The sequence below is a fragment of the Gasterosteus aculeatus genome, chromosome 20 (assembly GCF_964276395.1).
Source record: "Gasterosteus aculeatus chromosome 20, fGasAcu3.hap1.1, whole genome shotgun sequence".
Classification (NCBI taxonomy): domain Eukaryota; kingdom Metazoa; phylum Chordata; class Actinopteri; order Perciformes; family Gasterosteidae; genus Gasterosteus; species Gasterosteus aculeatus.
Window position 1 is genome coordinate 9,208,046 of NC_135707.1, and position 25,749 is coordinate 9,233,794.

A 25,749-nucleotide genomic window follows, 5' to 3' on the forward strand; every position below is an offset into this window, starting at 1 on the left:
AAATAATATTAGGACCGCTTAAATAGTGTTAGTTTAGCTGTACGACAAAAGACCCACAGTATATTTTTCAGACACAAATACAGTACGCTTAAAAAACAAAATCCAGATAAGTCAATAAAAAAATGGAACTTAAACAGGAAAAGCTCAAATTTCAAATGTATGCAGTTACTGATACAGACTTGTTCATTCAGGGGCTGCGTTTTGAATACAGGCTGTTAAATGATCACATGGACACTTAGTAAACTCACATTGTCTGTTTTATTTGACTGAGAGTTTGACTAACATGTTAAACATTCTACTGCAGGAGAAGGAAGTTATGCTTGTTTGTATTAATAAAACAAAGTCCTGTATTTATAGGTTTTAAGGGCACCTGCTTTGCAACAGGCGACTAAAAGTAATAAGCAATCGTTTCTAGAAGCAATCTCTAAATTGACAACAGACCATTGCTGTAAACAAGATTTAAATGAGAACATTTATTTTACTTTTTTAAAGAGAGCAAGCCATTTTTATGCTATAAACCTAACTAGACATAACGACTTTTTATTTATATGTAAATAGAAATAATCAAAAGATGTTATAGTTGAATTGGTATTTGATGCTCTTACACCGGGCTGGTCATCCATACTTTTATATCAACTTTTGCCTATTTAACATCATTAGTGAACACACCATCCACGTGCACATAACCCAGAGCTGCACGAGTACCTTAGTGAACATAACCAAACATGTGGTGCAGATGTTCTTTTAAAATCTACTCCAGAAACACATTTTATAACATCAAAACGGCTCGTTTCTGTGCAAAAATCAAGGCTGTACCGTAACTCATTCATTTTGAAATCCAAACTATTACAAGAAATAAAAGGAACTTTTCGCATTTTAAGGAACTCAAAAATTGTGCTTAATTGATGCAATACATTCTTCATAAAAATAAAAAAAACACTTTAAACCCACATTATCTGAACAAACTTAGTGACATCTACACTATCTATGAGGAAAATACTTTGGATCAGCCCTCCCAAGCCCCAAACTCACACTACAGGAATAAATATGATCTGGCTTTAAATGTACAGGTAACCGTATAATTTTAATTAAAAAAACAAACAAACAAACATGTATATCAATGCACCAGTTGGATGAAGATATGTTTTTTATAAGTCTGTCATTGGACAGTTTGTGTTTCTGTGTGTCTAGTAAATGCTTGAGGGGAAAACTTTTTTTTTTTGAGTCAGCTATCACAGAAATATGTTCTTAACATTTCTAAATTCTACTGAGGCCCCAAAACAGCCAGCAGAGAAATATTTGACCACAATGATATGAGAGAGAAAGAGAGATAACCGGAACACTTTAAATGCCTCCGCGACTCTCTTATACTGGAGTTGCAGTCGGGAGACAACAACGTTAAATGGTGTTGTGGTGATTTTTACTTCTTGATTATCATTTACATAGATCAATGTCAGTTGATTTAATGACATGCCAGGCCCTTCTAGCAGAGGTGTCTGCTGACGAAGAAGAACTAAACAGAACTCACAATGTCACGGCATCCTCTTGTGTGTCCAACTGGTATGTTGTAAATGTGAGGGTGCATGTCAGGAGCGTTGTACTGTATGAGTATCTCAGGCATAGCATGACTTCACATTCAGGATGTTGATGATTTAAGAGTTTTCTCTGAGAATGTTTTTGAACCGTCTCTAGGTTGGTTTTACTGTTGTTGTCGTTGTTCTCATTGTCTTGCTTGGGCTACCTGTGTGTCAGTATTCCAGGTTAGGAATAGCCAGAAGTCGCTAACGACCTTTCAGTGTTTGTGCAGCAGCCATGAAGAGAACCTGCTACTGGAGGACAAGGCCAACCTGAAACCAAGAGGGAACTTGTGGTTAACAAAGGGAGTTTTGACATAAAGACTTCAAACATTTTGTAAATCAGTCTACACATACATGTGAAGCCAACCGCACCAGTTGGTAATGTCGGCACTGAGCCCAAAATGCAGTGACAGGGCCCTTTTTTGGGGCTGTGGCGGTATAGCAGCAGTCAAAGTAGTAGTAACCATTTATTTGGGTCCTTATTGAAAAGTTTTCCAAAAATAATACACATAAAACAAACTGCTTTTGTTGCTTCCTAATAATCCAATGGATTTATGGTTCCCATAGCTCTCCTCTGTTACATGACATTTGGATTAGGTTTAGTTTGTCATGTTTCCCCATACTGCCACAGTAGGTAATGAATGAGTTCACATAGCAAAGGTAATAAACTTTTACTGGAAAGCACTAGAGATTTTTTCTAGAACCTCAATTACAAATCACTATTTATTATCCAAGACAAACCTTTTTTTTTTTTTTTTTTTACCAGTGCAACAGTTTTTGTAAATCACTAGTTTGGAACCAGCTAAGAGTAACAAAAAAAAGCGACTGTTCACACAAACCTACTAAAGATTTGACAAATAATTTTGCAATACAGCAAATATCTTTATCCCCCAAATAAGTTTCATTTTGGCTTCACATCTTTTGTGCGCTGGAAGGGTGACTTTGCCCCACTCCTCCATCATATTACTGTCCTATTCACTACAGCATTTTACGAATACAATTGCAGAGGTAATAGTAATTGTTAAAGACTGACAACTTCCACTAATGGCTACGAAATAAATCTCGGCCCTGATTCACCTGGCTTTATCAGCGTTGAATGTTCACTTAGACAAATCATGCTGCTGACCTTATCAGGGTCCATAGGGGGACATTTCCAGTTGTAGAGGTAATACTGCAGATTTCCGTCTCCTATGCCAAACTTGAGCTTCTCCAGGAACACCTTATTCTCCATTAGATCCAAGGCATTGAACACATCAAACCCTTTCTGTTAAAAACAGAGAAGCCATCCAATAAATAACATTTATTTCCCTAAACTTAAAGTTGACTTAACAGTACTACACAGCAGGTTCATAGTAGTGGCATGTGTTTTACATCAATCTACAGGGTGAAACATTACCAGCTTGGCCAGGATCAGTGCATCATTCATTAAGTCCAGTAGTGGGGTTTGCGTATGAACGGTGTAAAAAGAATAGGCGGCCTTCAGGCTCCTATGGAGAGGGTGATGCATCACAGTTGAGGGAAGAGTGTAGAAACTAGTGAAATCTGTGAGTACACCACCAGCACCCTGAGAGGACAAAGGCAGAACTGTTAACAGACAGAAAAAATCAACAGACAGGCCGCAGGTACCTTGAGGATAGAAACTCATTCCAGATACCTCTACTACAAATGTATCAATGATGTTGTCCTGTGGCAGGAGCCAGTGAGCCACCTCCTCTTCTCCCATAGAAGGCGCAAGCTGGAAACGTTGCAGGAATTTCTGTAGCAGTTCGGTGACCTGGCGGATGTCACGCCTCTCCATCGGCCGCAAACCTGGAGTCTTGGTGCTCTAAAGTGGGTTAAATAGGAAAAAGGTCAAATAAGTCCCCGTCGTTAATAGGAATTGCAATGAAAGGCACGAGGCTGGCAGGTCTAAGCGTTTACATCTGGTAGTCTGTAGAGTTTCATGGTCCTTTGCAGCGTCATGTTCCTGCTAAGGTGGGAGAATTTAACTTCCACAAGTTTTCTGGGGTTCAGAGAACGATGCCAGTACCTGACACAGACAGAAAAAAAGAGAAAAGCATTAGCAAAAGAGAGTTAGGGAGTACTGGTTTAAAATGATCAACATTCGGATACTGCATTGCATACCTGCATGTGGACACAGGTTTAGGCAGTACTACTCCTGCCGTGTACACCGCCTGAAATATTCCTTCTATGTTCACCCTCCGTGTGATCTCTCGGATTAGCACTGGGGCAACGCGCTTTGAGCGCAGCTTCTTGTGGACACACAAGAAGTTGATTTCAACCATCCGCTTCAGTCTAGATCAGCAGAGGGAAAGAAGGTGTGCATTACAGTGAAGGGGGTCTCTTTTGAATCACATGCCTGCCCTGCTTCAAATGTACATGATCCGTAACGAAGGCTCACGTGTCAAAGATGCGTATATCTGCTGGGATGGCACTGATGAAACCAACAAGCTTCTTATTGGAGGACACTCTCACTCCACAATGCCACTGTGGCAACCAGCCGGGTGGACGCAGAGCCCTGAGGGGAGCAGATAGTTGATACAAATATATTCAGTGCATCTTTGGTGAGCAGTTGACTTAACGTCAGGAAAAATACTAAACAAGAAGAACAACATGAGATCTTAGAAGCTTACCATTTGAGAAAGTTTGGTGAATAATCAAATCGGAACATGTTGTCGTCATCCTCCACATAGTTTTCATTTAACAATGTGTACAACTCCTTTAGCTGAAAGAGACGCAGCAACCTATTTATTTTTGTGTATCATTTCTGTATACAAGTAGAAATGGAAAAAATGTCCCACTTTTGGAAAAAACAACACATTTGATCTGTTGCTCTTTACAAAACAGTAATTTTGCTAGGCTAAACAAATTCATCAATAAAATAATCTGCACATTAATAGTTTATTTAACTACAAAATCAATTTGTTTTGAATAAACCAAAATCACAAATTTTTCTCAGAGGTCTTTACAATCAGTGCACTTGTGACTGATCCTCTGTTCTGGGAACTTCACAATGGCAAAAGAAAACTTTAATGGGGAGAAAACACTCAGGGAGAGCAAACAGAGGAGGGATCCCTCTCCTCAGATGGCAACAGATGTCATGTGTACAGAATCAATAAAATAACATAATAGCTTAGTGTCAGACACAGAACTTACTACATCTGCATTGCTGAGATCCAGAGTGTCCCACATAAACCCTTGAGGTAAGGAATATGGTTCTTGTCTAATGTTTTCTTTGTCTGCTTCAATGGGCCCGTGACTTGTCACCACCTCATCTGTAAAAAAAATGATATTGATATCACCATATTTCCCATGGATCTGTACATTTTGCATTCTTCTCAAGCAGTCAAACGTAATTATCTTTTGTCTAAGTTGCTGACATTTTTATATATAAAATCTGATTCGTTTGGGCTTGTGCTGTGTTTGGCCAGGAAAGCTAACGGCAGCAGCTCTCCTGCACAGACTTAACTCTTCGCCCAATAGTTTTTCATGGAGGCAGCTTAATCTAATGCCAACAAGCAGCGTGGCTGAACCCCTGCTGAACTTCCCACCTGACATGCTCTTTGGGACAACGGCTTTGATGCAGCACAGACTATGACAAAACAAGACCAGTAGATGGCACTAATGCAAAGGGCACAGTGTTCAAGGAGGATGCGGAATCAGCCTCTGCTGACAGCTCAAGTAACTATGTTCAAATTAGGGAAGCAAATGAAGTTCTATTATCAATTGGCAAGCCTGATGATTAATAATAACTCAATTGTTGAGCAACAAACTATTTATTCAGCACAATTAAAATACAATGAAATCAAATAAACAATGCTTTTGCTCACTCTGCCCTAGTTACACAGGTACTTACTTAGCTTCGGCACAGGCTGGGTGTCCCAGAACTGGTACTTGTGCTTGTGCTTGGCTGCGTCATCAATACTCTTTGCTGGACCCTGGCAGGACAGCAACTCCATGGCTCTTTGGATGTCCTGCAGCTTCTGAATGGGCAAACCAGGATTCTTCATGTAGAAAGGGGAATGTACACAAAAAAAGTATGTTGTGTGTCTGTAGATCCAGATAGATCTTTCATGTATGTATTATTTAGAGAGGAAGTACAATTATTCCTACTTCGTTACGCAACACGATGCAATTCAATGCACACTGTCTTTCAGTGTGCATTGAATTGCATTGTGTTTTATTGAAGTCTCAAGCTTTGCAGGCACCGGCCCACATGACAGACAGTGATCAAAGACCTGCATCAAGTGTTAACATGCAACAGCATCCAAGTGTTGTATCTGAATGCTCAAGGTAGCAGACAGTATGGAGGTTTCTCACAACCGGGTTAAGGGCTGCTGATGTGTACACGGACAGGACAAGACACTGGAAAATGGTGATGTCCATGGGAACGTTCTTAACATATCACGGTGGCTTCTACTTACGATCAGGTTAATCAGGATAACTGTAGGTTATTTATATACAATTAACATACCAATGGTACATTCATACACAAGGTTGGGTTGGTAGTGTGCAGGAACACTTTTTTGCGTTTACCGTCCACTACTCCTAGCACCCAGTCTCCCATCAGCGTGGCATGTGATCCCACTGGGCTAGTGGGTCATGGCTTGTGTTTTTGTTTTTTACATTTCAGTGGGTCATCCTCGCACCTTTATCTCCTGGGAGTCAGAAGCGGAGTCGGATTTGGCTCCCCCCGAGCTGGGTTTCTCTTTCTTCCTCTTCTGCTTCTTCTTCTTCCTTTTGGCCCCCAAATCTCCCCCCGGACTCCTACAGATATGCACACAAGCGCACAGCACATCGTTAAACGGGGGGGAGGGAGGCTGACGTCGTTTGACTCGCGCTCGTCTCTCGACCCACAGCCCCAGCAGCGGTGAGCTAACGTTAGCTACCATAGCAACGAATGACAGCTGAGCTAACGTTAGCCGAGCGTTAGCTAGAAAGCTAACGGTTCGTCCTAACGGTTGGCTGTCATCATGTCATCCAATCAGTCGCCCGCTCGCTGACAGTATACATTCGTACCTGAAGTCAGACGCGCTTGCAAACTACAAACACGACGACACCGCACAGGTGTTTCTCCCGTGGTTATCAGCGGGAAACGATGGGCTTTGTAGCAAACAGTTTCAGTCGGCTAACGTTAGCTAACTGCGCTAGCCATCGCCGAGCCGAGCACACACACGCACAGAGACACGCACTCAAACAGGGAGCGCACAAACAAGCTGAAATAACGTTACTGCGTTGCCGGACCGGGCAGGCCGCCCTTACCCTTGCATATGCTCATTCTCCTCCTCGTTGTCCCCGTCTATCCCGCAGGTATCCTGGTCGTCCAGCTCCAGGCTCTGCTGACTGGCCGCGGATTCACTGTCCTCCGCCATCATAAAAAATGTGTTTAAAAAAAAATGTGTCACCCACCGTGTATGATAAGAGATCACGGGCGAGAGGCGAGGGATGGAAACACAAAGAAAGTGCCGAAGGAAACCGCACCGCCTAGAGGCCAATGGAGGTAGAACAACTCCACTAACGTTATGTTCTAAACAATCCGAATTGAACGGTTTTCTTATTTTAAGACTGACTGCAACTGAGATGAGCCCCCGGTTATTCCATCGGTCGCTGTCTGCCGGTTGTAATTCCATTCAACTCAACTGCATGAAACAATACGCGCCATGTGAGTACAGACAATATAGCAGCAGAGCTTAAAACACATCTGATCTAATGTCTCATATGGTATAATATCTTATTGGTTCAATTTACAAAACAAATGAATACTAATTAAGTTGCAAAGAATGATTGATATGGTGCATTTAAGGTGTGGGAGGCCTTGGGGTACATTGGTGTGTGTGTGTGTGTGTGTACACATATGATCGGTCCTTAAAAGATGAGAAAATAACCATGAAGCTGCTCACCATAGGATTTCCAATGTACCTTTTTCAAAACTCCATAGTTGATTGCTATGAAGTACAACGGAGTATAAGATACACACTATAATAGTGATAAAACAATGGAATATACGTTAAACAATAGAAAATACCTCAAGGAGGCAAGTTTTTATTCAACTGTATCATCAATGTTAATAAAAAGAGACAGTTTAAATAGTGATTTACTATTAATAATATTCTATTTATATCCCTTTAAAAAACAATCCCTTTACCAGATCAAGGCTGTTGGTGAAATAAGAAATGGGGGAGGATGACTGGACTCAAACCTGACAGTCTTTTCTTTGGAGAGGGTTCCTAAAGAAAACACCATTTTAATGATAACACAACATTTAAAAAAAATGCAATTGACTTCTTTAGTGTTTTTAGTGTGTTTGTTCAGTTCTCCAAAAACAGATACACACAAAAATGTTTCCAGTTTGGCGGTTTATTCTGAATAATAGGCTTTAAATACAATGCATGTAATCAAGTAACACACTCAGAATGCTGTAATTCAACTCCAACCTGGCTCTGGGTGTTAGTGTGGGATACTGAGAGTGAAGAGGCCATTCACAACTCCAACTCACATCACATCACATCACTCCAGGTAGAGGAAAGAACTACACAGACTGCACTATGATTTTTTGACTATATGAGCCTTGAGTGGATGTATCTTGATTATTTCTCAGCGCTTCTTCGTGTACACACAGTCTGACACCACAAACTGGCAGCCAGCAGCATTGCAGACGAACACTATAGCACCACCAGCCCTGCGCACCGAAAATCATTTGAGAGAAACATTCACCCTCTACAAGCACAAAAATAAGAGGAAAAAAAAACAACACACCGTAATGACCTGTTTAGTTTCACATCACAGTCTCACACACCCCCACACACACACACTTGGCTTCATTTATCCCGTATTACACTGAAACCTTTCTGTAAATCATGAACTGCTTACACAGACAGATCGGTGCCTTGCTGATTGCTGTGGAGGATTTTTATGATTGCAGCAGCTGGTAGACGGATATGTCTGCAGTGTAGCTTGACCTACGCGAGTGTTGAGCAAAGTTTACTGCATGCTTTCTTTCACAAGTGGCAGAAAGAGGGAGAGCTGAGGTAGAGGAGAAAAGATGAAGGCAAAGGAAGGTGAGAAATAAATAAAGTAAATGTTCAAGTTGATGTAGCGACAGGTCGTTCAAAGGCACTTGGAACATGAGGAAATGGTAAAAACAAATAGGGTGAAACATAGCATGCAAAGATAGTTTGGTTTCAGGGAAAAGCCGTTACGTTTGTCTCTATCTTTATCAATAAGGCGGGTGAGGGAGAAAATCCCTTAAAATATTCAATAAAATAAAAACAGCCTATTTTTAGGATAAAATACTTGACGTTGGCAATTGAAAATCATAGTGATTAATATTACAAAAAAGGCAAGCAGCCGTATAAAAGTGGTAAACAGCCGTAAGAGCAAAAATATGTCAATCAGTGGTTCAACATTTACAAAACCCTTCATTTTATCACACCTCACAACTCATTTTGGGTGGAACTAGTTTTGTAGTGGTATTACATCCTTACCCGCCAGCATGATGGCGTGTCACATTATCTGTTGCAGTGCGGATAGTGGTTTCAATTCTTCAGTCCAAACCCCTCTGTGTTTGGGCAAAAACCCAAAACAGCCTTCCGACAGGCTCGATTCAAGCAACATACTTAAAACCCTTCAAAGTACAGGATTCACAGGTCTGTGTCACGCCTGATTGTGTTGCAGTAACACTGCAAAAAGCGCAAAATCCCTTGCTGTATTTTTCACAGCTGCTCCACAACCGTAACAATTAGGGTTTAGTGTGTTCTTTACGGTCAGAAGACTCAGGCCAATATGGCTCGAGAAAAAGGGTTCCTGTAGTTTGTGATTTGCGAGAACCACCCATCCGTTTCTACAATAGTTCCTCTATGATTACAAGGTTATATATATATATATATATATATATATATAAAAAAAGGCATACATTTGTTGTGCATAAAATATTAAAATCTCTTGCCCTCAACGTCCATTCGTCTCCTTCAGGTAATTTGTACATTTTTCCTGAGGAGTGGTCCGTTCATGTAAAGCGTCGTGAGGATGGCGGCGTGGAGCACAACAGTGGTCATTTTGTTCGCTGATGTTCATGACGGATCGGAATCGTCCCGTCGTACTCTGAACTAGAAAAAGATCCCAGTGCTGAAGTGTTGTCTCAGTGCTCCATTTAAAAAAAAGAATAAAATAAAAAAAAGTCTATTTAAATGGTTCTATCCTTCACGTTATCACCTAGGCAGCAGGGCGGGAGGGGCGGGGGGGGGGCATCATGGATAAAGGACAAGATCTAAAACAAATCGGACATGCCCAGATCTCCAAAAATGTTAGTACCTGTAATGGTTCCTTCTGTCTACAACTGCAGCAATTTCAACTGCAATTTCTTATCAATAGATGTATTTAAATATAGTCCTCCTTTTTTTGTCCTCTGCAGTGTATCGTGCATGAACGGACAACAGTACTATCAAATATTTTGATACTGAAGAAAATGTTTAAAAAAAAGACTATTCCCAAGCTAGTTCTGGAGTTAAAGGAACATCTTTAGCAATAAACACATACATTGTGCTATGACATTATAAAAGTATGTTAGTATTGTTCAATTTAAAGTAAGATTTTGACCCAAGAGTCCATCGGTTTTAGTTTTAGGGTTTTAGGTAGTTTTCTGCCTTTATTGTCGTAGCTGGAATCCTTTCAGTATTAAGCCCTCTGTCCATTCAAAAATATGGTAATTCTTTTGATTCTGACTTAACTGCTAAAGCCTCTAAGCCTGAATTGGAGCAAAGAATAATGACTAGATTTGTTAGAGAAGGGCCCGTATTTACAGGAGGAACAATTACAGCGACCAAAAATACTTTGTTTGCATGAGGGCATGTGAGTATTTCTATTAAGAAAAGATGGAGGTCCCATCCTTGAAGTGGTCCTCTGTGGATCATTTTATGTTGAAGGACAGCAGGGGTCGCTCCTCTCTCCTCTGCCAGGGACTCTTCTTCTCCCCCTCTCCATCCTCCTGTGCTGCATCGTCATCAGGAGACACCGACAGCAGCGAATGATCAGTCCTGAACGTCTCTCCCTCTGGTGTGGGCAGGGGAGGAGGAGAAGCGGGGGATGAAGAGGAGAGTGAGGGCGGTTCCTCGTGCATTTGTAGCCCCTCCACATCACCCGGGCCCTGGTCCCCTCTCTGACCCTCGGCTTCGGGGGACAGGACGCGACCTGCTTTACTGTCCTGGGGACTGCACTGCGGCGACTCCTCCTCCTCGCTGCCTCCCCGTTCCAGATCGTCCACGTACACCAGCTGAGTGTAGGCAGTGGCTAGTGCCGGCCCTTTTGACCGGTCGACCTCTCTCTCCTCCCGCCCGCCGTCTCTCCCCCGGCGGCCCACTCTTGGCTCATTCAGGTCCACACCGGAGTCCAGGCTGGCGTCGTTGCTTTGGCCGCGCCTCCCGCCGCGTCTCCCGCCACCGCTGCCTTGCTGACCGCCTCCGTTTGGCGTGTTGCCGTGGCACCCAGCCCGCTGCAGGTCGATGTAGGAGTGGCGGATGTGAGCGTTGGAGCGTCCGTCAAGGGACACAAACCAGGCTCGGGGGTGAGGCAGAGGCTTCCCTCCTCTTAGCTCCATTAAAGTCTTTTCGGCCCACAAGGTGTCCTCACTGTTTATCTCCACCAGACCACCCGTTTCCCCGAGCGCGGCCGGGATGGACAGAGACTCCGACAGGCCGTGGCGTTCTGCCTCACCCGGCTTGCTGGGACATGGGGCGCAGTCGGTGGGAGTTTGCCCCAGGGGCTGTTGGGAGTGAGAGGCATTGAGCTCAGCCTGGATGGTCTCCAAGTCGCTCTGCTGATCCGTCTGCAGCAGGAGGGCTTGGCCCGACAGAGGGTGCTCCCCGGGCAGGCGCATGTAGTGTGCCGGGATCACCAGCGTAGGGCGCACCCTCGGGTAGCCATCTCCTCCACTCAGCAGGTCCACAGAGCCACAGCAGAGCAGCTGGCCCGGCCGGGAGAGCAACGGGGGACTGGGGCGCTCCAGGTGGTCCACGGATCGGGAGAGCAGGTAGTCCGGCGCTCTGCACTCACAGCCCTCCGCTCTACTGGGGGAATGAGGAGGCGAGGAAGGGGAGATGCAATCAACAATCCCCACGCCGCTCAGGTGGGTAGCGGCCACGTGGTTGACGGACGCCGGATTGCTGCTGACGGAAAGGGGATTGCTGGACGAGCAGGCGGAGGTGTAGGATTGGCGGCAGCCTCTCTCCGTCCCGCACGAGAGGGCAGGCTTCAGCTGGAACGTCTCCACGGAGTGCAGGTAGTCTCTGCTGCGAGGCGTCAGGTTGCCGAGGGATGAGCCGTGGTGGCTGTTACCGAGAGAGGAGCGGCTGTGTTTGCCGTGGTGGATTAGGCTGTGTTGGCGATGATTGTCCTGGTGCTCGTACGAGGAAGGATTCAGCATTGGCGTGGTCATGTCGGGCTCTGTCGCCGTAGAAACAAGTTCCAGCTGCACCTGCAGAGTGCAACGGGTACAACTGTAACACACACACACTTTCTAAATGCACTCAGTGCGAAGTCATATATAAAGCCGACACCAACCAACGAGGACATCACATCTAGTCACACAGACCTCGCTGATGAGGTTCATGTGGGACATGGAGGTGGCCTGGTCCCTCCTATTGCCGTCTAACCCAGAAGAAAGTGTGAGCTTGCGGTGAGACCCTCGAGGCTTCAAACAACGACGTCTGCACAACACAGACACACAACATACATTATGATTATATTGGCAGCATCAGTTTACATTTCAATTATTCTTATCTTCATCCCCTAATAAATCCAGGCATCCAGTAGGCACATGCAGATAAAGATAACCTTTTTAGCGGCTCATAATGATTTTACAAAATTATACCGGTACATTTAGAGGTGAGCGGTTCAGACAAAAAATAAAAACACAGCATGTAGCATTTATTTAGATAGATACTAGATAACTTCAAGTAAAAGATGGATGAATTAGTCAACCGCGCATTCACAAGAACTGTGCTATTGTCACTTGTGACACTGCTAAAATGTTGCCTCAGCTTCCTCGTTTTGGAGACTGTTGAGATGGAAAGTTTCACACACCTGCAGTAGTACAACAGCAGGCAGAGCAGGCAGAGCAGGATGAGGGCCATGCCTCCCAGTATAGCCAACAGGAACACGGTGTGGTACATGCTGATGTCCTTTGCAAACACCGGACCTGTTGGTCAGATGGAGAAACTGATTCTGTTGCTCTTCATATTCTTCTTAGCAAACCAGACGGATGTTCTCACGCCACCGACTGGAGTGTGGAAAGAAACTGGAGCGGCAACACAAATCTGTGTTGCGACCTTTTTCAAAGCGGTTTCTTACCTGAGTGTATTGGAGACATGGCGGCGACCCAATACCCCAGCTGAGGAGCGATGTAGGTCAGACTGAGCCGGTTGCCGTCCCGCTGCACGTGACACCAACTGCTCTTTATCCAGGCACCTGCACACACAAGTCGTGTGACTGAAATTGGCTTGAAATTTAATTTCCCAGATATGATTTGTACAAGATTGCAGAGTACACTGTTGGCAAAGTGACAACTTATAGACAAAGCAGCACAATAGTTTCCTACCGTTCTGTCAAGTTTAAGTATTTACATTTTTTTAAGAAAACAAGATACACAAAGTTAAATTCAAGACATCTGGCCAACAATCATTTGTTTATAAAGTAATTTTTCAGCAATACAAAGCTGTATTTGATGCAAACTCCTAAAATAAAACACATATAAAACATTGTAAACAAGCATAAAAAGAGGTGAATCCACTCCTTGATAAAATTTACATTCGTGAGGCGATGACAATGCTTGCTACAGGTCTTGAGGTGCCGACAGGAAACTCCCCAAAAATGAATTGAAAAGACGTCAAGATTCCTTTTTTTAAACTCAAGATTGCTCAACAGTGTGAGGAGTGTGTTTTGGCAATACTCAACTCTCCCACATGGAGGCAGCATGCTCAGTAAAATCTCACTAAGGGCCTCTGAGTACAAGGGCCACACCAGCTCCAGCAGTGCCCGAACAAAGCAGAGTCACTGATTGATCGGCTCACTGTAACTCTGCTCCAAGAGGAAACATTCACTTGTGCCTCCCCCAACTTCAGGTCACCGGGCTTACACAGGGAACCACTTTGTTTCTTTCTTCATTTCCGGTTATACAACATAATAGATCAGGAATCTGAATAATTTTTTTAGGCCGAGGAAACAAAAAAAATAAAGGAAGGAGAAGATAAATCAACAAAGAAAGAAATACCTACGAGGAGTTTGAAAGGAGAAACGGGGAAACAAGAGCGATCAAAAGGGGAGCAAAGGAACAAGAGATGAGGGAAATGACACGAGAGAAACCGAGGCAAAGACAAATAGCACGGCTAAATGACTCAGCACGACACACACACACACACGCACGCAGGCACACGCACGCACGCAGGCACACGCAGTCTTGCCCCGATTCACCCATGGGAGTCACAGGGGAGTCCTCGCTCTGTGTGACCGACGTGTAACACTGAGATTTAAAAAGGAGTCTCTTTGCACGTTCCCACGCCTCAATACACTGCACAGAGTCTGCAGACTGCGCGGGCACTAAGCAAACATTCACAATGCCGATAGAGCCGGTGTGATACTTCAGCCTCTCGCCCACTCATGCAAAGTCAACACAGCTGAGCTCAGGGTCTTTTTGTTCAAGTAGTGGTCGGCTCACCTCAGCAAGCTGATTTGCATCATCAAACTCCTGAGGGTGAAGGTGTGTCTGTTTACCAATGACACACTCACCTACTGGTGAACTTGACTCGTGTGACATCATTTAGCCTCACGCTCCAATAACATGCAACAATACACAAGGACCTGACAGTTGAGAAACAGGTTCCATGCGCACACTGTAAACAAAACTAAACTTCTTTGTGAGTGAGCTTTTATCAGCCTGAATTATTATTCAAACAAGGCCCCTGACGGATTAAAAAATATAATTTTCTTTGTTTTGGTTTTCTGTCCTCGGTTTAACACATAACCACACACACACACACACACACACACACACACACGCACACACGCGAACACACACGCACGCAGTGAGTGAAGAAACTTAATCAGGCCCCTCTGTTATCTTACTTATTTGGTAGGTTGCTAAGAAACACAAGATGTAGCCTGGAGTGAGGGGACCAGGATGACTTCTGTTGTGGAAATACTTGCTGCTACAGGCTGTGCGTAGGCAACAAATGTGTGAGTATGTGTGTGTGTGTGTGTGTGCGTTTGCTCAGCTTTTATCAAAGCCCTCTTTATAAGCTCTGGATGTTGATACTTTGGCCACTTTAAACAGAGCCTCACCATATTTATAACAATCAGAGCAAAGATGGTCCAGATTTTCATCATTTATCGGCTCAATAACATGCTCCTCACTTAGCAAGACTTTTTATCACACATGCATTGAGGACTAAAATGTTTAATGCAGCACCAAGCACCACCAGAAGAATCTTAATGGGTCCTGACAGAGCAGAAACGTACGGCACAGTGGATGTAGAAATGTTATCCTAATGAACACAGAGAAGGATGCTTCGTTGTGCGGACACGTCTGACTCAACGATCTATTCAGCGTCGTCTTTCAGCTCAGCCTGTCCAAGAAGAACTGGGTGTGTCACATTGTGGGACGTCATACAAAACACATTTACGACCGCTGAGGTGAATCAAAAAGGGCCCAGAGAGGCCAGACTGGTCTCTGTAGGAGCGAGCACCACAGAGCTCTGTTTACTTCAAGATTTAACTGCGCTCCAGTAGATTAAACCTAAAAGTTGCAATCCTGTGATGTTGGCACAATTTATGTTTTGATTTTCTGATTAATCTGGAGCCGCATGTTTTATAAGACCGTATGAATTATTTGATTCATTGCTCAGACTTGCAGCTACAGTCGTGACATCGCTGCACTGTGTGCATATGCACATGGTCTATTCTGATTATTTCACAAAATCATTGAACCGCACACAGAAGTATTCATAGAACAGCACTGCATATTTAAAAAGAACATTTCTTTCCGATAACAGACATGTAGAGGAGAGGATTTTGTGCAGAGAAAGTTGGAGTAGCGTTTTTGTCACTCAGTACATACCCAAGCGCGGGTCAAACCTCCAAGCGGGGATGTGATCATTTTCTTTCAGGCCACTGTTGGCCGGCAGGGGAACGGAGACTGCGATTGCCCCGTTTACTTGCAGCTCCACTCCGTCGCCGGCCAATAAGTGAACAGAGATGGCCGCCACAGGAGTCAACTCAAACCTCTCCTCTGTCCCTGTGAGAGAAGCAGGAGAGAGTAAGAGAGAAAGGGAGAGAGGGTGAGTGGGAGTAAAGTGCACAGGAGGTGGAGCAGAGAAAGAATAGACGAGGAGGCGGGGGGGGGCTACTTGAAAAGCGTAGATAAAGCAGAGTTGTCATAGAAGAGACAGACAGGAAAGAAAACAAGGGAAACACAGGAAAGAAGGAAGCGGGGTGGATGGCGAAAAAGCTGAGAGGGTGGAAAGTGTCACAAAGGACGAGCATGCGTGTGCTGCCGGGGGGGAGAAGGTACGTGCGCTGGGGAGGGGGAGCTTTTGAGGGGTATTCCAGCTGAAGGACGCACAAATTCATACGACACGCACATCCAGCCTGACAGCGTGCAGGCTCGTGTTAGACAGAGCGCACACACACACACACACACACACACACACACACACACACACACACACACACAGGCGATCGAGTTTCAGGAGGTCAGGCAGAGATAGAGAGGCCTCTCTCGGGGGGGGTAAAGTCTCTCTGGTGCACCACTGCCTCTTCGGTTCTCTTCTCTCCCCACACCCTCGGCTATCTCCTCCCGTCACCTGTGTTCGATTCTGCCCTCGGCCAGATTTGCTACGGTCGAGGACGTCTCCACCAGCCTCACCTGTGCCGTTGCCGCTGAGGACCTGCAGGTGGGGGAAGTATTGGATATGCGAGGGGGAGCTGGCCACGGTGAGCAGAGCAGTCAGGTTGGCGTAGGAGATGTTGGAGGGAAGCGTCAGAGCTCCGCGCTGGAAATCGACACGTGGCTGAGGGCGGAGACCTTGAGGCGCAACACACAGAGAGGCTTCAGCAAACACGGATATTATACATTAAGAGTTCTTTCAGCTTTAGAACAATTTCAAATGATTCTGGCCCTCACTTCTTGATGGTGGAGATACACAAGTTCCCAACCACCGGTCCACAAACCCTCTGTTATTTCTTGAAAATACTTTATCTTGTAAAATGACCGGATTCCCTCCCAGTTAGATGCGCTTGTCCCTCTCGAAACAATTCCCAAACACCACTCAATGTTTCTCTTCTCGCAGTGCGCAGCGTCTACGTTGCACCCGACCGATTTTTCCGTCGCACCTTTAAGTGCGGTCTGCAAAATGTTTCCTTACATGAAACCTTGAGATCGAGCTCGCAGGGAGAGAAGAGTGAAGCTCACAGAGGCGAAGCCTGCAGGTACACAACGCGCCTCACAAGCCAAACGATGGAGAAACGAGAGGCAGACAGGCGGCACTGCGAGGTGGAGGCTGAATGAGGGTGGAGTAATTTATCGTCGTATTGTTCACATCTTTTTAGCAAAATAATAGATGAACTGTTCCTCCAAACCTTTTTTTTAAATTCATGGACAAACTAAATCCGTTTTTATTTTTAAAATACAGTGTTACAATGCAAAACATTTTTGGAAGAATTAAATGTGTTATGTTCATGTCAATGTCAATTTGCAATAAGACCTAAACATTAAAATAAGTACATGTGAATAAAATAGGGAAGAATTAAGTTTCTGTTTCCAAATTAGATTTAATGAAGAAATGTATGTCAGGAGGTTTTGCCTGCCATCTTGTTCCAGGATGTTTTACAATTCTTTATTCCTTGTTTACTACTAATGTGTGTATAGAAATGTAGCCATAAAATTAGGCCTAATGGAGGCAACTCGGCATCAATATCGAACAGCTAATGCATCACTTTACTTGTTCGCTCAGCCAGTGTGATGATTCGTCCCGATATTTTGTTTCTGTCCAATTAATAGTTGCTTTTTCAGTTCTCCCCCTCCGGTCTCTACTTGCCAATTAACACATTTTGCATAAAGAGGAATAAACAGGGAAAAGTGCGTTTAGCTGTTTAGCAGCTAAACGCACAGTCATAGTGGTCGCGGGTGCACATTCCTGAGCAGTGAGACACACATCCAACTGTATATGAGAGTTGACTGTGATTCTAGTTGTACTCAACCGCAGTATGAGCATCTTTTAACTTCAGACGCTTGGGCTTCAGTTCAGGTGTGAGTGTCATTTCCTTTGTGGGGGTGTTTTTGTGAAAGGAAATGACCCCGTTTCTGTTCTTTGTGTGCTCCCTTCCTCGACTCTTGTCTTTTTCCCCTCCACTTTCCTCTCACCTCGTCTGTTACTAATTCTGTTGGACACTGTTCTGCGTCCCCCCTCCTCCTCCTCCCCCCCCCCTATTCTCTCCAACTGCTCCACTCAAAACCCCATTTTCCAGCACATAGCGTATCATCCTCCTCTTTCCCCTTTTATTCTCTCGTGCCAACGCCAAGTATATCTCTCCCCCGGGCACCCAAGTTCACAGCAGTGCGTCGGACAGAAACTACACTCCAGTTCGACACGTGCTGTGGACTGTGTGCACTCAAAGACGGTTAATGTTAACGGTCTCTGTATATCTTTTTTTTATTCGGACAACACAGCTGACACCTCAAATTACTCCCTTGTCGGTCGGTCACACAAAAGACACGACACACAAAGACGCTGTATCGATTCGGTCTCACTGCGAAAGCCTTCTCTAATATAATTACACAAAACTCAACAAAAGAGGCTGGCCAACAAGGACGGACTCATAGTTTGTATATGTGTGGGTGGAGGGTTTTTACTCAACAGTAGGACATTTAATGTAAAAGATAGGATGCATTGTTTTCATTTCTTATGAAGAATAAATCTGAATTTATTGTTGTTTATTTTGGGTATCAAAAATCCAAAATCAACAACACAAATAAAATAAATCAGATTTTAAGAAAAATTATTTCCAACACCAAAACTATAACATTAACAATTCCTCTTGCAAATACAGACTTGTTGCAGGTGCGTGGTCAGCAATTTTATATACGGAATATTTTTATTTGATAATAAATACCAACAATTGTCAACTTGTAAAAATAATGACCTGAATACAACCATGACACACACACACACACACACACCATTTACCTTGTAAGCCAGAAACAATCTCCACAATATCTTCATACACCATCAGAGTAGCAGCTCTCTCTGGTAGCAGGTCCAGGCTGATGGAGGAAAATACTGGAACACAAATGAACCCAATAAAATGAACACAGTACATCAGCAGACAAAGTAAATACACCATCAGATACGGAATAAACTGCAGCAATCAACCTGGCGACTTTACTGATCGCTATCTGACATTAATCAATAAACCATCTTTATACATTTTTAATAGTCTTGCTTCCCGTCCTGTCTGCTATGCAGGACACAAGTCTGACCCTGCAAGCTACACTTCTTTTTCCTCTTTCTTCCTTCCTCTCGCTCCTCCATTGTTCAGAACTGGTAAGCGTAATAATCCAATTGGCCGCCGTTCGCTTGGCTCATAATAGCCCCCCCGCTGCAACGCACTCCCACACACTGTACTGCCGCCACTTACGAGGTGTTCTGTGTTGGTGAACGGGAAGCCCAAGCAGCACCCCTCGCTGGGATTTGGCATTTATTGTAATAAATGAGTACTTATACACGCGCTTCACTCGGCATTGCTTATCACACCTGGCATCAACTCACAAGATTTCTATTCCACTCCCAACATGCACACATCAAACTGCCTGCACACTTAGAGCGCAATGACCTGCAAGCCTGAACACTCTGAATCTAAATATGTGCAATAAAACACACACACACACACACACACACACACACACACACACACACACACACACACACACACCTACCAGGTAATCTGGAGGGAGTCCAGGGCACAGAGTTTGGCACGTATCCTTGTTTGGTTGCGGTGACGACCAACTGTGTCCCAAGGCGGTAGGGGAAGCGCAGGTAGGCGTTGCCATCAGGTGTTGAGGTTTCCGTGGTTACAGGAGTGTGGTTGGTGAAGAGCTGCACAGTGGCTCCTCCCAGGGGTTGGTGGGTGCTGGCATCGCTCAGGTGAACCTTCAGAGTCACCTCTGTGAACAAACAACAGCGGTTGCTGAGCCGTGTGTGCGTATGTCTGAGCGTCGGGGTGATGAGGAGTGATATGCAGACCTCAAACAAAGTGGTGTTATAATCACTGCCGTCTCAAGTACAGTCCTCTCTTTAACTGGGCTCGAGCCGGAGCCTTCCACATGTGGCCAATCACAAGAAGACAGACGTTTTCCGAGATTCTTGCCAATGGCACTTCCCCCGTACAACAATGGAGCATTTCCCTTTCTCTAAGAAGGTCCAGAGGGGAGAAACAACGGTGTATAAACACCCCGCGTAAAAGTGAGGGGGATTTAAAAGAATATACACACGGCCTGTTGAGGGTGAACATTCACAATAAAAGGCACCACTAGAAAAACAAACCGGTCACAGCAAGCGGATGAAATGGATCAATACAATATCTTCAGATCCTATCAGACTGATTCTACTTTATAGAAAAAAATGCTCCATTAAATAAATTTATAAACTCTGTTCAATTATCATTTGATGCAGTCCTAGAATAAAGCACACTTAACTGACGTGTCATCAACTTGCAACATCCATCTGTGCTGCTCTCGTTCTGTCCACGTAGCAAAACAACACAGCTATTAGTGCTGGTGACTTCACGCGTGGAAATTAATCTGCGGTTACGTTCCTTGTGACAACGGGTGGATGTGACTGCAGGAGACGATGCTACTTTGTATCAGTGGTCGACTCGTTTTAGAGGTTTACGTTGGGTAACAATTATAGAAGCATTCATGTGTACATCACTTTAACGTTTCAGCTGATACGATGGGGCTGATTTTATTTACTTTAAATGTACTGATGAGTAATTTATGAATCCCCCCCCCTGCGTATCAATAGAGCCTGATCCATTGTAACAAATGTTTCCATCTTAAAGATGGAGCCAATGATTCTGGAAAAAGATTTGTTTTGTCTATGTGTGTGTGTGTGTGTGTTATATATATATATATATATATATATATATATATATATATATATATATGAGTTGTATATATATATAAGTTTGTGAAAAATACGTGTGTAGTGGTAGAAGAAATAGTGGGTAATCTAAGCTCAAAACTGTGCCGTCAGTGAATACATTTATTTACTTTCAGCCAAACAAGGTACGCACACATACAGTATATTCATTCCACCTCTGGGAGGCAGGTCAAACCGCTGTGAAGTTAGTTATATCCCAAGCAGGAAAACAAAACAACTTTATTTTAATTTCACCATACAAACAAACGTGGAGCAAAAACACTATAATTAAAATTCTACAAGAACCCACAATCTTTTTCTCTGTGCTTTCACACACAGCAGCCTGAACCCTTTTGATCATTGGCTGCTGGTTGACCCACGCCAACCTTTCAATCAAGGCTGAAAGGGTTTCCCCCCCATCACCTAAACATGCCCACCTCCCCCTTACTCACTGCAAACGAATTTCATCGTAACTCTTTCTTGAAACCCCACCCTCCTTGACACACACACACCGACACTAAGCATACCCCTGGCTAGACGGATCCCCCTCCCCCACTCACAGATCCTGCGGTCAGCGGAGAACCACTGTGACAAATCTGGTAAGAGTTCAGCTCGAGTGCAGCGGGCTCCGCCTAAAAACAGAGAGCGGCAGCAAATTATACCGCCGCATTGGTGGAAGTGAGGAGGTCCTGCAGAGCGACGTGTTGATCACAACCCGGAGAGGTCTGGGCTGAAGATCTGCTCTGTGGCTGCTTTCCAAACCCTCAACATCATTCCTCACTGTTATTACGTTTGCACCGTCACAAAAGGGAGGACAAGAGAACAAAAAGACGTCTGACAGAAACTACACATTGCATTAACAACTGTGTGTCTGTGTGTTCACAGAGGGGGATCATGACCTCACTTCCTGTCCCACTCCCAGTGATATGTTGTTAGGGGTACCAGCTGTGCTCGCGTTCAAAAAGAACTCCCCTGGGAGACTCCAGATTGACAAATGCAACAGTCCCCCCCACCAACGCTCATCCAATAAATCACTACTGTGATGACATCATCGTTAAACAAGCTGGGAGTCTCCTCTCTGCTCCGACTCACAGGGAAGACATGATGCTCGACCTGGAGAATGACCGAAGACCTCGATTCTGCGGCTGAACCAGCAGCTCCACAATTGTCCCGCGCTGTAGTGACTCCTTATCGTGAGTGTTTTGGTTGCCATATGGAGGACACAGGCTTCAAAGAGCGTTTTGCTGACCAACGCTGTGATCTCAGACCAATTATACCAGACAGCAGCAGCCGGAGCAGCAGGGTGGTCGAGCGTGTCTGAATGCGAGTAAACAGAGAGGAGCAAACCGGGGAGGCCGGGTATGTTTTTCAGCCCACTAAATCTTGAATTAATTGCTTAAAATCAGAAGTTAAATGGAGGCGAAGCATTCCTGAACCATAAAATGAGGTGTAATAAACTGGAAATGCATGGTATGGTTGGCATCCGTGGGGCGTGTGAGGGGGTTTAGTGCTCTTACAAACTGAGAAGGGGTGGGTGCGGGGGGGCAGATGCTTTTTTTACATGAGGCTTGTCCACAATCCCAGTGATGTCAGTTGAAAAATAATTCAAATTAATTTACTCACAATAAACTTGTATAAAAGTTGTAACAAAGTGTATTTAGTTCAGTAAAAATGCAGAATAGACCAAAACCAAAATATGAGGCTGAAATAACATAACTGTAAGCTTCCCCACTTCTAATACATGAAACTGACAACAACAAGAAAGATACATTGTTATCCAATTTTGAAGAGGTTTTCCACCACCGGCCCTTTTTAAAATGACTTCATCTCCATACCCAGTCTTCCTCTTCTGCAATGATTTAATGGCAACCACCCAATTGGAGAAAAGGCTCAACAATGCGGATCAGTTTGGTTAGATAAGATCAGCTCTTCAACAAGCCCCATACGATCTTAACAAGCGTGAGAAAAATAACTTTATCCATCAGTTTCTCAAGCAGGAGCACATGGTTAAATATGACAGGAAACAAATCAGGTGACAAGAATGGAAGAGTTCTTGTAAAATTGGCAAGTTGAAATGGATTTTTTTGTATTTTTTCATAAATTTATTGGGGAAAAAAAACTAAAAGCAATGCAGTTAAGGATTAAATGATATCTACACCAAAACTATTGTGTCATTCTGGGTGTAATAACTCGTTCAACCACTGCGAAAACAAAAAACAAGAATTTAAATTAGTTGTTTACCGTTCAGAAGCCATAACAAACAAGGAAGAGGCCTTTTAAAAAGGTTTTGTGAACGAAATAAATATTACAACGCAGAAAAAGAAATCATGGATCTCTCTCACACACACACACACGTCTGTTGAAGAACAGCTCGGCCCCCCACACAACTAAAGAAAGGGGCCATCAATGTGTCCGGCCTGCTGTTTTCCCTTCACAGGATTAAATCTGAGGTTAGATAGACGGCCGATCCCATTAACTCAGTGGGGGACACAGTAATTAGGTGACATTATCATATCTCTGCCTGGAGAGCACATGGACTCTCTTCGTCTTACTACAGCGACCATTCCCATCCACATAATACCATAACGTTGGCCATTACCATTTTTGCTCAGCAGGTTGTCGACCCCCTCCCAAAACACTCTGCTTTTGCATGACCGCATGCGTCTTCCCCCAAAGAGGATCTGCTGCTGGCCACTCGCCACCACATGATTAACATGCAGTTTGCCTAGCTGGTAAGAGATGATTGGATTGGTCTACTTCTTGGAAGCGTCGGTGAATGTTTGTCTGCTACGGATGCAATGCCAGGCCTATTATGGGCAGCAGGAACGCGAGTGAGATCTATATCTCCGAGTACGTCGTCTGTCTGGCTCCACTCGTCCAACTTGTCTGCAGGACTGACCAGGAGAAAGTCCTCAGTATCGACCTGAACATAATCTCACTCAAGACAGCTGAAGGTCAATCTGAGGCAGAGCGAACACCAGGAAAAGGAGCATGAGAAATAAAAAGAAAAAAACAATGCGTAAGCCTGGACAGACTTTAGCTTGTTCTCTACCGGAGCCTTATGTTGTGGATTTGTCCAAATTTCATGAGCAAAAAAATGCCAGACACATCTTGTTAACTGATCCTGATTATAAAATATCAGTACCTAACTTAATAAGTTAGACATTCCGCATTGATTTAGTGAAACAGTGGTTGATTTACAGCATGGCTTACTGTATGTTTATATTTGTACTTGTACTGTAAAGTAACCAAATGTAGGCCAGACACGAATGTAAGTGAATACAGACAATGTGTGCAATGTTTGCATGCTTATGCATGCGAGGGATAAAACAGATGTGACTCCACGAGTTGCTGTGACAGTTCAGCTATGACGTTTGTGGCTGAATCAAACGGCAACAGATTATAATAAATCAGCCAGACTTTCAAACCGTGAATGAGTCTGTTGATGTAAGAGACAGGATACTCACTAATCGCTGCAGACACCAGATCATTCATCAACTAATGTCATGACACCAATTTTGTGCATATAATTCCATATTGCAAGTCCACATATACACACACACCGTACTGAGCAGGGCTGATTATAAGTTTGTCAATCAAATGTGAAGAACGATTAATAATTATCGGTTTCAAAATAAATTGTCCCACTTAAAAAAAAGTCTGTCAAGAAAAAGTTTGGCATTTGAGCTTTAAAAATATGACTTTAACGATTAATCAGTTATCAGTATTGATGAATCACACTTCTTAAAACAAAAAATGTGATCATGTTTTATTAAAGTCAACTTTTGGGTTTCGGTAGGACAAACCCAGGCAGCTTCGGCTCTGGGGAAATTGGGATTTTCCCACAACTGGCTACTTTTTAATACAATAATCAGGAGTAGACGCTCCAGCACAAAGACCAAGTGTGCGTTTGTTGGGATCCGTCTACTTCCTGTTTGACACCTGAACCAGGTGGATGTTCACGATCACTGAGCAGCGGGACAGCAGCCTCTTAAAGTTCTAACCGGGCAAGCCCTTAAAACTACATTATGGTCCAAGGTGGTCGTCTGCTCTTCCCAGGTGGGCACTTACCAAAGAAAGAGAAAAACAGTGTTGTTATTTTTTTAAGGCTAAAATAACAAATCACAGCAGCTGGACACGGTCCTCTAATTACTGCGTGATTCTGAACAATACGAGAGACTGTTTGCACGCATGTGACCACACCACAGTGATTCCAAACCGGGCTGGAAAATTAACATTTCTTCATTGCGACCAGCTAACTCGCTGCGGCGAGCTAACGCGGAGTTTAGGTCGCATCAGCATCCAGGTCGGCTACGGGAGCCGTTAGCCTCCAGAGCGGCTCGGCTAACTCACGTTAGCTCGTTGTCACGCAGGACCCGTCTAAACGTTGACGCACTCTTTTACCTTCCGCGGCCGAGCCCTCCGCTGACGTTTTGGCGTCGGCTCCGGAGACGAGGCATCCAAAGAGGCAGAGCACAACCGCAGCGGCTCGTCTCCAGTCCACCGCCCGCATCGTTGCAGATGTGAGGGTTTCTTTTTTTTTAACGGTTGAAGAAAAAAAAAGACAAAAAAAAAGTAGAAGCCAAATATTTTGGGTTTTTTTCCAAACTCACTGACTGGCCACATCAGCGTACACCGGGTTTATTCCGCAAAGGGGGCGACACTCCATGTTCGGCGGTGCCAGCAGTCCTGTTTTTCCGCCTGTACAGCCGCGTTTCCCCGCTGCCGTCGTGCATCACTCGGCCCTTGTGCTGCTCGGTCGTTTTCTTTTTTTTTCTTTTCTTTTTTTTTTTTCATCGAGCGGTCGGAGAGGAAGACGGCCCCCTTTTCCTCCGAGCCACATGCCCGAGAACATCACCAACAGGCGGCTCGTCTCCCCCACCATCGGCGGAGCTCCAGCGCCCCCTGCTGGCCAAAGGGGGGAACGTCTCCCGGTCGTTTTACAAAATTCTCCTGATTTGGGCAAAAGATTATGAAGCCCAAAAATG

At 44.3% G+C, this 25,749-nt stretch overlaps 2 protein-coding genes across 5 annotated transcripts; both read right to left on the reverse strand.

The window, feature by feature from the left end:
- Positions 1–239: 239 nt before the first annotated feature.
- On the reverse strand, positions 240–7,341 carry nmt2 (N-myristoyltransferase 2). 3 transcript variants are annotated; one of them, XM_040164816.2, is made up of 12 exons: positions 6,840–7,341; positions 6,227–6,344; positions 5,434–5,581; positions 4,734–4,852; positions 4,211–4,302; positions 3,979–4,095; positions 3,702–3,872; positions 3,498–3,606; positions 3,232–3,402; positions 2,974–3,141; positions 2,704–2,841; positions 240–1,847 (listed from the first exon to the last, which is right to left on the reverse strand). In XM_040164816.2, the coding sequence occupies exons 1-12, from the start codon at positions 7,205–7,207 to the stop codon at positions 1,827–1,829; spliced, it is 1,740 nt and encodes a 579-aa protein (XP_040020750.2). In that variant the 5' UTR covers positions 7,208–7,341; the 3' UTR covers positions 240–1,826. The 3 variants fall into 3 exon arrangements, with proteins under 3 accessions (XP_040020750.2, XP_040020751.1, XP_077951184.1); XM_040164817.2 differs by having other exon boundaries at positions 5,434–5,560; positions 6,840–7,199; XM_078095058.1 differs by having other exon boundaries at positions 2,974–3,402; positions 6,840–7,334.
- Positions 7,342–7,914: 573 nt separating this feature from the next.
- Positions 7,915–25,651, reverse strand: fam171a1 (family with sequence similarity 171 member A1). Of its 2 annotated transcripts, XM_040164794.2 has the most exons (9): positions 25,166–25,651; positions 19,558–19,785; positions 18,809–18,901; positions 16,489–16,647; positions 15,682–15,858; positions 12,921–13,037; positions 12,654–12,768; positions 12,163–12,277; positions 7,915–12,045 (listed from the first exon to the last, which is right to left on the reverse strand). In XM_040164794.2, the coding sequence occupies exons 1-9, from the start codon at positions 25,272–25,274 to the stop codon at positions 10,483–10,485; spliced, it is 2,676 nt and encodes an 891-aa protein (XP_040020728.2). In that variant the 5' UTR covers positions 25,275–25,651; the 3' UTR covers positions 7,915–10,482. The 2 variants fall into 2 exon arrangements, with proteins under 2 accessions (XP_040020728.2, XP_077951163.1); XM_078095037.1 differs by lacking the exon at positions 15,682–15,858 and having other exon boundaries at positions 25,166–25,556.
- Positions 25,652–25,749: the final 98 nt, after the last annotated feature.

Bases quoted from the DNA above. Each gene is read 5' to 3' on its own strand.
- nmt2 (XM_078095058.1), bottom strand. From the start codon at position 7,207: ATGGAATTACAACCGGCAGACAGCGACCGATGGAATAACCGGGGGCTC. The intron at 6,345-6,839 runs GTAAGGGCGGCC...GCATATCTGTAG, and splicing joins GAGAATGAGCATATGCAAGG to GAGTCCGGGGGGAGATTTGG. The intron at 5,582-6,226 runs GTGCGAGGATGA...TTCTACATGAAG, and splicing joins CTGACTCCCAGGAGATAAAG to AATCCTGGTTTGCCCATTCA.
- fam171a1 (XM_040164794.2), bottom strand. From the start codon at position 25,274: ATGCGGGCGGTGGACTGGAGACGAGCCGCTGCGGTTGTGCTCTGCCTC. The intron at 13,038-15,681 runs GTATGTACTGAG...TTGTGTGTGCAG, and splicing joins GAGGTTTGACCCGCGCTTGG to GTGCCTGGATAAAGAGCAGT. The intron at 12,278-12,653 runs GTGTGTGAAACT...TGTGTTGTGCAG, and splicing joins CTGCTGTTGTACTACTGCAG to ACGTCGTTGTTTGAAGCCTC.